The sequence below is a fragment of the Halichoeres trimaculatus genome, unplaced genomic scaffold, assembly GCF_033239565.1.
Source record: "Halichoeres trimaculatus isolate MK-OKI-2021-1 unplaced genomic scaffold, fHalTri1.1 fHalTri1_scaffold_3, whole genome shotgun sequence".
Lineage (NCBI taxonomy): Eukaryota > Metazoa > Chordata > Actinopteri > Labriformes > Labridae > Halichoeres > Halichoeres trimaculatus.
In genome coordinates, this window is record NW_027437181.1 from 10,644,008 (window position 1) to 10,656,036 (window position 12,029).

A 12,029-nucleotide genomic window follows, 5' to 3' on the forward strand; every position below is an offset into this window, starting at 1 on the left:
TCCTCTATTGACTGAATTGATGGCCCACTTCACTGTTGTCAGGATTTGGCAGGCAGTGGTTTTATTGGTTCTGGCAGGTGTCCTTTTAACTTATTAGTGAAGCTTCAGTGTCTTTGGCAAAGTGTGAACTCAAAACTTATGGAACAATTTAATGTTTGCAGACTTTTCTTTTTGTAAAGTTGCATATTTATTGCTCTGCTTCCATTTTATGCAAGTGTTTATATATATGTTGTGCCCATATTTGAACACATTGGTATTTGTTTCTCATATTCTAAGATCCAGATTGCAGGACAATTCACAAAAAGATCAGGTCAGGAACACAGACTTTGAGAATAGGGATGTAGTCTCAGTGATGCCATCTGTTAGTGTCCAAAAAAGCTGCATTTCCACCGAGCAGACCGGTTCGGTTCGTCTTGGTATGGCGTGCATTTTGTGGTGTTTCCACTGACTTATCCCGGGATAGATCCCCAAATAACCGAGACGAGCCGTCCCACTTTTTGGGACCCTTTCGTATGCGTTGATCAGTCAAAAGGATTGCCACTTATCCTGCGACAGCGGCTGCATTTCTCCTGGCTGCACATAGCCTTCTTTGAAACAAAGCTTGATTGTTCTTTGTTTCAAACAGCCACATGCCAATCACAGAGAGGACGAAATGCTGCATGTCTTCCATCTTTGCTCTGTTGTGTTTTTCTTCTTTGTTGGATTTATTAGCAGGGCAAACTGTGTCGCGCTGCTATGGCATCATGCTATTGTTTAACAGCTGGGGCTTTCAGCATCCAGCTTACACACCGCCTACCACAAGAGGGCACAGTTCGCTGTGGAAGCGCAAACAGGATCAGGCTTAACTGTACCAAACTGTGCCAAACCGTACTGAGCCGAACCAGACTGCTTGGTGGAAACGCAGCTTTTAGATGGTCACATAGATGGTCGCTTGCTAAAGATGTTTTGAAGCCAAATAAAGGCTTTCACTGTGAGACTGCTGGCTCAACCTTGCTCTGGATCAACCCGTGACCCTCAAAACACTGTTGATGGGGACCGGCGACTCCCTGCCATAGAAATACACTGATAGGACAGTAACAAAACAACAGCAACAAACAAAAAGATGCTTTACTTTTCTGACCGGTAGGAAATTAGACTGCCTATATGCACATATTGATACTGTCTTAATTTGGTCACCTCAGGGGTCTTATTGCAACAAAGAAATGTGAAAAACAGATCATTTTTTTCTGTTTGCATTGTTTTGTATAGAATGAAACCTTAGTTTGGATGAAATATATGACTGTCAATGGTGTTTGACAATGGAAGGCGTTTCACGACCCCTACAAGTGTTCTGCTGACCCCTGCTGCAGTGAGTTCAATAAATAAATGTGCTAAATTCTGAGATGTTTATTTTTAAATAAAGCATTGAACATGCATATTCCTATTTTAAAAGTGGCCCTTTCGATATTAATCTTAATGGGCAGGCCTTGGGTTTTGCAGCCAGCACCAAGTGGCCACCATAGGAACTGCAGCTTTTGTTTCACTGTTTCACTGACTTCACTTGTCAACAGTGGATGCTGCTGCTTAGTTAAGACCGTACTCTTGTTTACCTTGAGCAGGAAGTTGACATTTGTCATCCGTGTCAATAAAGAACTTCCTTTCCAGCAGAGCTTGGCTCATGGTGAGCCGCCATCTGCCAGGATGTGATGGGCTGAGAAAGAGGGATGGTGTGTGTCCTCTTCCTGGATTAAAAGTCTTAATGGTTAACAGAATCACACCCAATGAGACAAAACATGGTCAAGTTTTTACACAGTAACTTGTCTTCCTGATAAATTCAACAAATAACTAGTTTCTGTGCTGCAGCCCACAACTCTTAAACCAGGGCAGAGAATCAGACTAACAGAAACAGAAACAGGGATGTTTTCATGTTTTTATGTATCAGTGAGTGTAGGGCAGTGATTGACAGACTCATAATCCTTTTAAACCTGGGAGCAACTGAATTAAACTGAAATGACTTTATTTAATTTAACAGGAATGAGACAGTGAAACAGTCTCAATATGCATGAAAATGATTAACTGAACAGAGCTGCAGATTTCAAGTCTAGGGTCTGATCCATAGACCTGCCTTTACGCAACCTGTTTAATTAAAAATACAGCATTAAGTTATATATAACCATGTTAAACGTGTATAAAATTAGCAAAAAAGAAGCTTATTTTATTCTTTCATTGTTATTTCTAAAGCATGTCTAGAGGGACTGTTAATGGTTCAGTGAGGACACTGCAAATACACACACACACACACACACACACACACACAGGATTTCATAGAGGCATGACCTGGCGCTTAAAAACAAATCTCTGAGGAGCTAAAAAAAAAAAGAGGTCAGTGTGGATTGAAGTGACATCAGACATTGATGACATCATGACCGACATTTGGAGGTTCCTCTGCTCTGTTGTTATGAGTCACTGCCCCTCTGTGGACTCAGCGGGTTATTGCAATAACAATAATGTAGCCTCAGACGTCCCTGCACAATAACCAGCTCTGCTTTGTTTTTTGCTTCCCGAGTCATCAAATCATCTCACTGATGCAATTTAGATTTTATTGTGTTATATTATTGTTTCATGTTCATGTTTGTGACGCTCTTTGGTGGATCCAACACAGCCAGGAAAGAAAATAATTCTGTTACTTTCTCTCATGTTTTACTGCTCATTAGTTATGTGCAGAATTATTCTCTGCTCCTTTCTGCTGTTTTATGTGTTTACATCTTCTGTGGCGCAGAGCACACATTTCTTCTGCTCAGGTCTGTTTAGTTCCAAAAACAGTTTTATAACGTCTAATTCAGGGCTTTCCTTTTTTTTCAGCCCGGTGCCCATGTTTGAATTTTTATTGTATATATATTTTTAATCAACATTGTTATTTTCCTACTGCAAGCAGCCTGAATTTCTCATTCATAATTTATTTATTGTTGCACTTCCTCTCCTGACCACAAATTAACACTGTGCTAGACTTGGAGTAGGATGTTGCTAGTCCTGTCAGCTCAAATCTGGGAGTCCATGACCAGAGAGTAAGAAGATTCAGGGTCATGGCTGGGATGGAGCGTATGAGACAGTGGCACTCTGACAGTTGGAAATATGAGTACTTTTTTTGTTCTTTTACAAAGTTTGACCCCACAGCTGTTTTGAAAGAGTTTGTAAATTAATGTAAATACAGTAGTCATTTACGAGGGGGATTAAAGCAGGTGACCAGTTTTATTACTATTCCATATTTAGAAGGATGGAAAATGCACTATTTTGGTCTCATAGGAGCATGCTGTGTCCCATGTTGTTCAGATTATATTGCATTAAATGTCTTTGAAGACATAGGCCCAGTATTTGTGCCGTATGGATGTTCAGTAATTGCATGCTGTGATATACAGGAAAGAAAAGTGTTTTCATTTTGCACAATTATGCTATAGACATATTTAATATCATGCACTGTGACATGAATGTTTAGTTTTGGCCCTCAACCCTCCACCCTGATTCATCTTTGGCCCTTCACTGAAAGGAATTTGGGCACCCCTGCCCTAACTGATGACGTGTCACATGAGAGAGATGAAGATAACAGATGCTGATGTTTTGATCTCCTAGTTATCAGAGGTTAATGTAAAATGATTTGTCGCTGTCACTCTGTTTCAGTCGGGCCGTCTGGACTCTCATCACCCAAAAGTGTGCGGCCACCAAGGCAATGTGCTGGATATCAAGTGGAATCCTTTCTTTGAAAACATCGTAGCATCCTGTTCTGAGGACACCTCGGTAAGTGAAACTTGTTTTATCAAAGATTACGTCATTCTTTCAGAAGAAAAAAGTAAAATGTGTATTTATAATGAATGGAGTTTTACTACCTAATCAGAATTGATTCAGACTGTTTTTTAACAGGACTCTAGCTTGTGCTTGGACTTTATCTGGCAGCTGCTCTGGTTGTCATTGTTGTGAGCCAGTGGCCTGAAAAAGACTGATGTGAAAACACCTTTGAGCAAAGCGAGCTCTTCAGTGACTGACTACACTAAACGACATTGGGTGGAATATAAAATGTCATTCACTATTACTCTTAATCTCAGCTGTCCCGCTACACATTGTACTCTCAGACCCTGTTGGCCTTTTTTCCAGTTCATGCACCTGTTATCTGTCTCTGCTGATCATACTGAAGCCACGGCAGCTCTGTGTCCTGTAAAGTACTTTCACTTGTTGCAGGATAATCTCCTCCGGTCATACACAGAGCCCGGAGCCATAGCTGTAATCCAGATTAATCCTAATGCAACGGGCTGCATTGATACCATGTGCTACTTTTGATCAGAGAGAACTCTGGCTGTGTCATGCTGATTGTGTTTTGGAGCTCATATCAGGAAGAATATGAAGTGGCACAAACGTGATGCTCATAACCTGCTCCTGTCGGTCTGTTTGTGCTTCATGATGCTGCAGTGTTTATTCATTTTCATGGTGTGTGTGTGTGTGTGTGTGTGTGTGTGTGTGTGTGTGTGTGTGTGTGTGTGTGTGTGTGTGTGTGTGTGTGTGTGTGTGTGTGTATGCACGTGTGTGTGGCAGGTGCGAGTATGGGAGATCCCAGAAGGTGGTCTGAGGCGAAACATGACAGAAGCAGTGCTGGAGCTGTACGGTCACAGCAGACGGGTGGGTCTGATCGAGTGGCACCCCACCAGCAGCGGCATCCTGTTCAGTGCTGGCTACGACTACAAGGTACCACGTCCCTGTTTCCCCCACAAACCAGACAGACTCTGTGCAGTATGCTCCAAATGTGCAGCACCCTGAACATCGATTATAAAACAGACAGAAAGGTTTCTTTATTCTGCATCAATGTAAGTACAATGTTTCTGGGACAAAACATGACATCAATGTGACACTTCGGGCACCTTGTTGGGACATTTTTACTATTTATTATGTTCAAGAGACACGGACAAAACAAAATCATTACATGAGAACACTGCAAAAAAAATTCAATCTTATCAAGTGTTTTTGTCTTATTTTCAGTAAAATGTCTTTTTGAATTTAAAGTTCCTATATTGTGCTCCTTTTCTGCAGTTTAATATGGATCATTGATGTCTTCATGAAATTATACTAACATGTTTTGGTCCAAAAAGCCAATAAATCAAACACAGCAGCATTGTTTCCAGGCTCTCATAGCCCCTCTGTTCAGAACGCTCTGATTTAGTGGGCGTGGCCTCCATATGTAAATGAGCCACTCCTCCTCCACGTCACTGAGAGCGGCGCCACAAGCTCCAAGTGAACAATGTTTAGAAAACAGCAAAGCTCGTTTACCGTAACATTACAGGCTAAAACAACAGGCTAACTGCAGCTAAAGTTAGCATCCTGAAGCTAACACGGAGACAGGGGGGGACACTGAAGAAAAGCTCTGACATCTGACAACATTTCCAGGGTCCCAGGTTTGTTGGCGGATGGTTGGTAATGCACTTGGATCCAGGACCAGTCTATTCGCTAGCCCTCTGTTGTTCTGTCCAAAGTTGGAAAAGCAGTCGGCTGTGAAGTGACTAGCACACACATACACAGTTTTACTGGGTGTAGCTGGCACATTTCCTTGATAAATGAACTCTAGACACTTAGTCTTGTCTTCTTCCGAGGTGGGAAGCTTGTGCACGGAACTATGTTGCTGTTTACAGCCAAAAACAAAGCAGTGATGGCTCTTCAACTTTTCTCCTCCCGGCTGCTGGAGAGAAGAGTGGGCAGGGAGGGGGGTCGGGTATCTGCTCCGGTGGACCAGTGAGGTCAGACTTGCTCCTGATTGGTCAAATAAGGGACTCGCTGATGTCGGCAAATCCCCAAAATCCAAACAGCTCGTCTTAAGTCAGGATTTCACTTTCACAAGCACTACTAAGTACAGGTTTTGTCATTAAATATCATATTTTGCGGGCTGGGAGGAAAGCCAAAGACCCACAAATTTCACCAAAAGATTAAATAAAGTGATTCTTGCATAATGTGGGACTTTTGATATGAGTCACATTCAATTGTAAGGTCCAGAAAAGTATCTTATTTCAAGTTGTTTACTGACAAAAATGAAGTCTGAACTGCTCTTAATGAGTAAAAAAAACCTGCCAGTGCGGTAAGAAAAAGGTACTTGTATTAAGACATTATTCTAGTCTTGACAAGCACATTTCTCTGACTGGCAGTTTTCTTTTTACTTGTTCCAAACAATTCAGACCTATTTTTTGTCTTTAAATAACTTAAAATAAGACACTTGTATGGACCTGTCAAGTGAATGTGGCCCATATTAAGTCTAAAAAGACATTTTACACTGAAATAAGACAAAACACTCAGAAAGATTTCAGGTTTTTGCAATGAATTCAAATAATATTTCTTCCAGCCTCCACGCAAAAGACTTGCAGTACACAGATTTTAGGTGATTACATCCCAGGACTGGCACCTTTTCTCATTCAAAGTCACATCCACAGTTCAAGTACTTCAGCCATCTAACATCTCCACCCAAACAATGTGTCAGATCCTCATCTGGAACCTGGAGATCGGAGAGCCAGTGAAGATGATTGACTGCCACACCGACGTCATCCTCAGCATGTCCTTTAACACAGACGGCAGCCTTCTGGCCACCAGCTGCAAAGACAAGAAGCTGCGTGTCATTGAGCCGCGCTCCGGGACAGTCCTGCAGGTAAAGGAGACAAGTTTGTGTATCCAGGGATCGGCTGTTTCTGTAACTTCATATGAATGATCCTGCTGAGGAAACTGAACAATAACAACACTAATCACACATAATCTGCCACATCAATTTACAATCAGATTTTCCCTGAATATTAGTGCTTGACTCTGACCTCCAGTGGCCTACTCATCTTTTTTTTAACAGAAATCTTATTTTTAGAGGTATATTCAGGGATTTGTTTTAAAGAAGAATTGACTTCTTAAAAAGCAGTGAATATTAAAATAAACTTCATTTGTCCACAGTGTGAGGAACTATCCTCAGCTCTACAGAAATTGCTCATCAAACATACAGACTAGAGCAGGCGTGGCCAACCAGTCAGAGACCAAGAGCCACAAAAACTACCGTGGTACTACAGAGAGCCACGTCACACATGGGGTCTTACAAACACACTTCCTCTCACACATAAACTAAATGACATAAAATAAAAATCAATACATTTCCAATTTTCAAAGCAAGATTTACTGTGTTTGTAAGTGTGTTTAAATTCGTACTAGAGAAGAGAAACTGAAACTTAAGTATCAATCAGTACACCCAAACATTGATCAACGCTGATCCCAACATTGGCATCAGTATATCAATATTTTAGATTGATCGGCACACCGCTACTCTTAACTATATATATTTTTATGAATGGATCAAAGAGCCACAAACTGAAAGGCAAAGAGCCACATATGGCTCCTGAGCCGCAGGTTGGCCACCCCTGGACTGGAAGCAATTCAAGTTCTTTCCATCGGTTTCATCTTAGTCAATATAATTCAATTCAACAATATATGAATCGAATATGAAATTATTTCCTAAACATTTTGTGATAAAAAGACGCCACAGACGATTCAGTATCATGATCAAGATGTAGAAAATCCTCAATAAACCAGCGACAGTTGAGGAATCTATGTTTTAGTTTAACTGCTTGAATTGCAAAATCCCCCACTGTGGAATGAAAAAACTCTCTGTAAATAAAACTATTTTGACAACTTGATGTGAAAAATGAAGAGCAGCCTTAACAGACCCTCGATTAAAATCCTCTTTCACTACTGGATGGTGAGTCAGACCTTATCACCAACCTCAGCTCTTGTGACTCCATCTATCAGCTTTTTAAAATCTTGTTGGAAACCAAAACAAGAGAAGTGAAAAACTGCTTGTGGTTTGTGATGAGACCTCCAACAGTGAGACAGTGTGAATCACTTTTGGACAAATCATCTCCCTGATTCTGAAGTAGCCTTGAACACCTGGTGGTGGTGGCTGGAGAATTTGGGGCGCCATTGTTTTGATTTCAGCTGTGTATCTCTATGAGCACAGTTAACATCATTTTCAAAAACCTGTGCTCACCTAAAAACAAGCTGCTGCTGGTGCAGACCACTTCTCAATCACTTCATGTTTGACCTTGGAGGTTTGGCCGCCTGATGACCATGAAATAGTTTCTGATTAGACCCGTGTGCCGTCTCCCTGCTGCACTGAGTGGGGCTCATTTAGAGCAGGCAGCTGGAGGAGGAGTAGAGGGACAAATCAGGAAAACCTGAAACACAAATGTGACTTCCAAGATTCCAAAAGAGGTGAAAACAGGCATGATGTCAGAAGATTATTTAAAAATTATAAGAAGTATGATAATATCAGTGCTAAGAGCCTTTTAAACTACATCATCACAAAATCTTACCAATAGAAACTGAACAATCTTTGCCTTATAGGTGACATTAAATTAGCTTATTGATAGTTTTCCTGACCTTTGTCTATCACATCTCGGCATAACAGTCCAAAAGCAGCTGTAAATGCTGCTAATGAAAGATTGGAAAGCATAATGTGTTATATAATTGTGATGTCACATTTTTTGGGGTCTGCAAGAAACCTGTTTTATCTCTGAATTTAAGATAAATACTACTCTATTATGATTTATATGATTTAAAATATCTAATTAACTTTGCAGCCCTTCTATAACAGAATTAACTTCCCTTACTGATGCATTTCCCATTAAATCTTTCCTCTCTCATTGTGCTCCTCTCCACCAGCATGCCAGTTGTAAAAACCACCGCGTAAACCGGGTGGTGTTCCTGGGCAACATGAAGCGCCTGCTCACCACAGGGGTTTCTCGCTGGAACACCCGGCAGATCGCTCTCTGGGATCAGGTCAGACAACACCTCCATATGGCTCTCGCCTGCAATGCCAGAGTGGGTGGAGCAAAAGTGTGTGTAAGCGTGTGTTTGTTCACTGCTTGTGTGTGAATGTGTGTGTTGCTCTCCCCAGGAGGACTTGTCCATGCCAATTGTGGAGGAGGACATAGACGGCCTCTCAGGACTGTTGTTTCCCTTCTATGATGCTGACACACACATGCTGTACCTGGCAGGAAAGGTCAGTGCTGAGCCTGCCTGGGTCAAACTGAGGAAATTATTCCTCATGACTGAAAAATTTCTTACATTTTGTACATTTACATCAAAATTTAACAGAATATTCTGGCTTGTTTTTCTGATATTAAAGCTAGTCATCTCACCAGCTAATAAAGGCAGGTGTTAGGTTTATTTTTGACCTTTTTTTCTTTTTTAGAGGAAGGAAATGGTTAATGTATAATATTTAGTGAGAAATAAGGGGATTGAATGCGTATTCTGGAACATTTCTGTAATTCTAGCCTTACTGATATAAACTGTGGTAGAAAAAAATCATCCCAGTTCTTTTGGGATTTGGAGCAGAGAGCGCAGACCTCCACCAAGCATATTGTGATTGTCACGCAACACTTCAGTCCTACTTTAATGTTATACTGCCTTTCAGCAGACTGTCTGCTACAATTTAGTGTTAGTTACAGGTTTGTACAATAATTTGTTACCTGACGGTGTTGGAAATTATGATGACCCAGTACATATTTCAAATTCCAGATCTTAGTATCCAGAATATTGCCAGGATCTAGATCATACTTTTACTTCAGTCAGAAATTATGGTGACCTTGTCTTGTATTGTTTTGCAAAGCAATCTGACCATTCATGGTGGTTTTATGTACACATATGGTGAAAACATCCCTATTTCACAATGATAAAGCCTTAAAAAAAAAATCCAGGATCCAGACCGTGATCCAGATCACCTCCAAAATGTAATTACTTCTTTCTTATCCCATTTTGAGCATTTCCTGAAAATTTCATGAAGATCCGTTTGATACTTTTTGAGTTATGTTGTTCACAAACAGATAAACTCTCCCAAAAACATAACCTCCTTGGCACAGGTTATTAGAAGAAGCTGAACAGGAAGTGTACAAACTGAGATGGATGAAGTGCTGTAAAATCATCTGCTGCATTCTGTTGCCCTCACAGGGGGACGGCAACATTCGCTACTTCGAGATCACCTCAGAGAAGCCATACTTACAATACCTGATGGAGTTTAGGTCCCCGGCTCCACAGAAAGGTCTAGGTAAGTCATTTGTTGAGTAATGATTGAAGATCCTGACCACTTCATTAGATCAGGTTAAAAGAAGTGGTAAGCTTGGCCTCGACACTACTCCAGAAGTGTTTTGGGGTTTTCTTTGTGGTTAAAAGAAAGAGTCAGTAAATTATGATATTCTCTCTTTGATGTTTTTTAAGTCCTTATATTTTTGCATCAGAAGCAGATCACAATAGTTTTACATTTTCCTCTGGTTGATGTGACCACACTGAACCATCAGTCTTTAAAAGTAGCATCCCAAGCCATTTTCATTTTCATTTCATTTCACCTGGAAATAACTAGAAAATGAAAAAGAACCAACCCCAAATTCTTGACAGACTTGCCACTTGTCCCTTGTAAAGTGGTGTTGGGTGGGGATCAGGAGGCGGGGCTTACAGCATGATGCTGCTGTGGTCAAAATGTTTTCAGGATATCGTATTTGCCTTTACATCAATGCTGTGTGATTGGAGTTAAACCAAAAATGAAAATACATGAAGGGAAAAAATTCACACTGTTGCACCAGTTGTGCATATATATTGTTTTAGCCGAAACCTCATCGCCCCCACCCACACGTTTGTGGTGAACTGACCTGAATTTTACCAGCTGCATTTTCACTGTAGCTCAACCTAACTACTTGCTAACATTTTCCAGGGGGTTTTCAGGAAACATTCCTGTTACAGTCGACAAATTTGTCATACATTTTGCCCTCAGCGTGTTGGGAAATGTTCAAAGATTAATTTCATATGTTAACACAGTTATGTTGACAGAACAATTATTGCACTGTGCTCTTATTTTCTTGTCTTTAGGTGTGATGCCAAAGCATGGGCTGGATGTGGGAGCTTGTGAGGTGTTTCGCTTCTACAAACTTGTGACCCTGAAGGGTTTGATTGAACCCATTTCCATGATTGTGCCAAGAAGGGTGAGTGAGAATTCAGTAAAGGGCAGAAATAATAATAATAATTTAAAAAATGTCATTTCCATGCTTTTAGAAAATATAATTTCGATTTTTACTGGATAATCATCTGTGCCAAATCTACACTGCAAAAAACTGAAATCTTATCAAGTGTTTTTGTCTAATTCTAGGGGGGGGAAAAAGTCTTTTTATACTCTGTTTTAGCCACATTCACGTGACCAGTCCAGAAAAATGTCTTGTTTCAAGTTATTTAAAGACAAAAAAGAGGTCTGAGTTGCTTATTGAAAATTTGCTTAAAACTGGAATAATGACTTAATATCTGGACTGGTCAGGTTAATGTGGTTCATTTTTAGGGATGGGGATCAAAAACCGGTTCCTGTTGAGAATCGATAAGAAATGTTTCAATCCATCGATATCGCCTTTTTGCTTAATAATTCTCTTATCAATTCTTTTTATTGTGCCAGAGCCGCCGGGCCTTACGTCAACTAGTCTGCTGCAGCTATCTTAGCTAAGCAGTTAGATAACGTTTCCCAAGAAAACTCTGATTTGGGATTTTCTGCTTAAAGTTTGACTGAAGAGCTGACTTCATAAAGAAATGTACATTCCTCTCTCTCAGGAGATTCATATTCAATGCATTAGAAATGGTATAAATCACCTTATTTACCAAAATAACAAAATAGCGCAAGCCTGATGCTAATGTATATGGGAAACTACATTGATATGCTACCAGTAAGCATACATCAGTATAACTTCAGCTTCAGAATATGATTTCAACTTTCATCACAGAAACATATCACATCAACTCTTTATAAAAAATACTTAGAATTTCAAATGTCAAAAGCTAACAGGCAACTAAAAGACTCATGGCTGACTCCATAACTACGGAAAGCTTCCAAACAACTTAAACCATTGCTATAACCACTTTGAGACACTAGATGGCCTACTTTATTAATATATTACAACATTGTACATCAACGTCACATTGTGTGCAATTTTTACCTGTTTCTGTATTATTATGTCCAGATA

General features: G+C 40.3%; 1 protein-coding gene across 3 annotated transcripts in view; it reads left to right on the forward strand.

The window, feature by feature from the left end:
- Positions 1-12,029, forward strand: part of coro2ba (coronin, actin binding protein, 2Ba) — a 69,883-nt gene that overhangs the window by 52,079 nt on the left and 5,775 nt on the right. For all 3 annotated transcript variants that reach the window (XM_074667148.1, XM_074667149.1, XM_074667150.1), the window contains 7 exons: positions 3,655-3,771; positions 4,561-4,710; positions 6,485-6,649; positions 8,698-8,814; positions 8,933-9,037; positions 9,985-10,081; positions 10,897-11,009. In XM_074667148.1, coding sequence (XP_074523249.1) covers positions 3,655-3,771; positions 4,561-4,710; positions 6,485-6,649; positions 8,698-8,814; positions 8,933-9,037; positions 9,985-10,081; positions 10,897-11,009 — 864 coding nt within the window. The remainder of the gene's footprint in view (positions 1-3,654; positions 3,772-4,560; positions 4,711-6,484; positions 6,650-8,697; positions 8,815-8,932; positions 9,038-9,984; positions 10,082-10,896; positions 11,010-12,029) is intronic.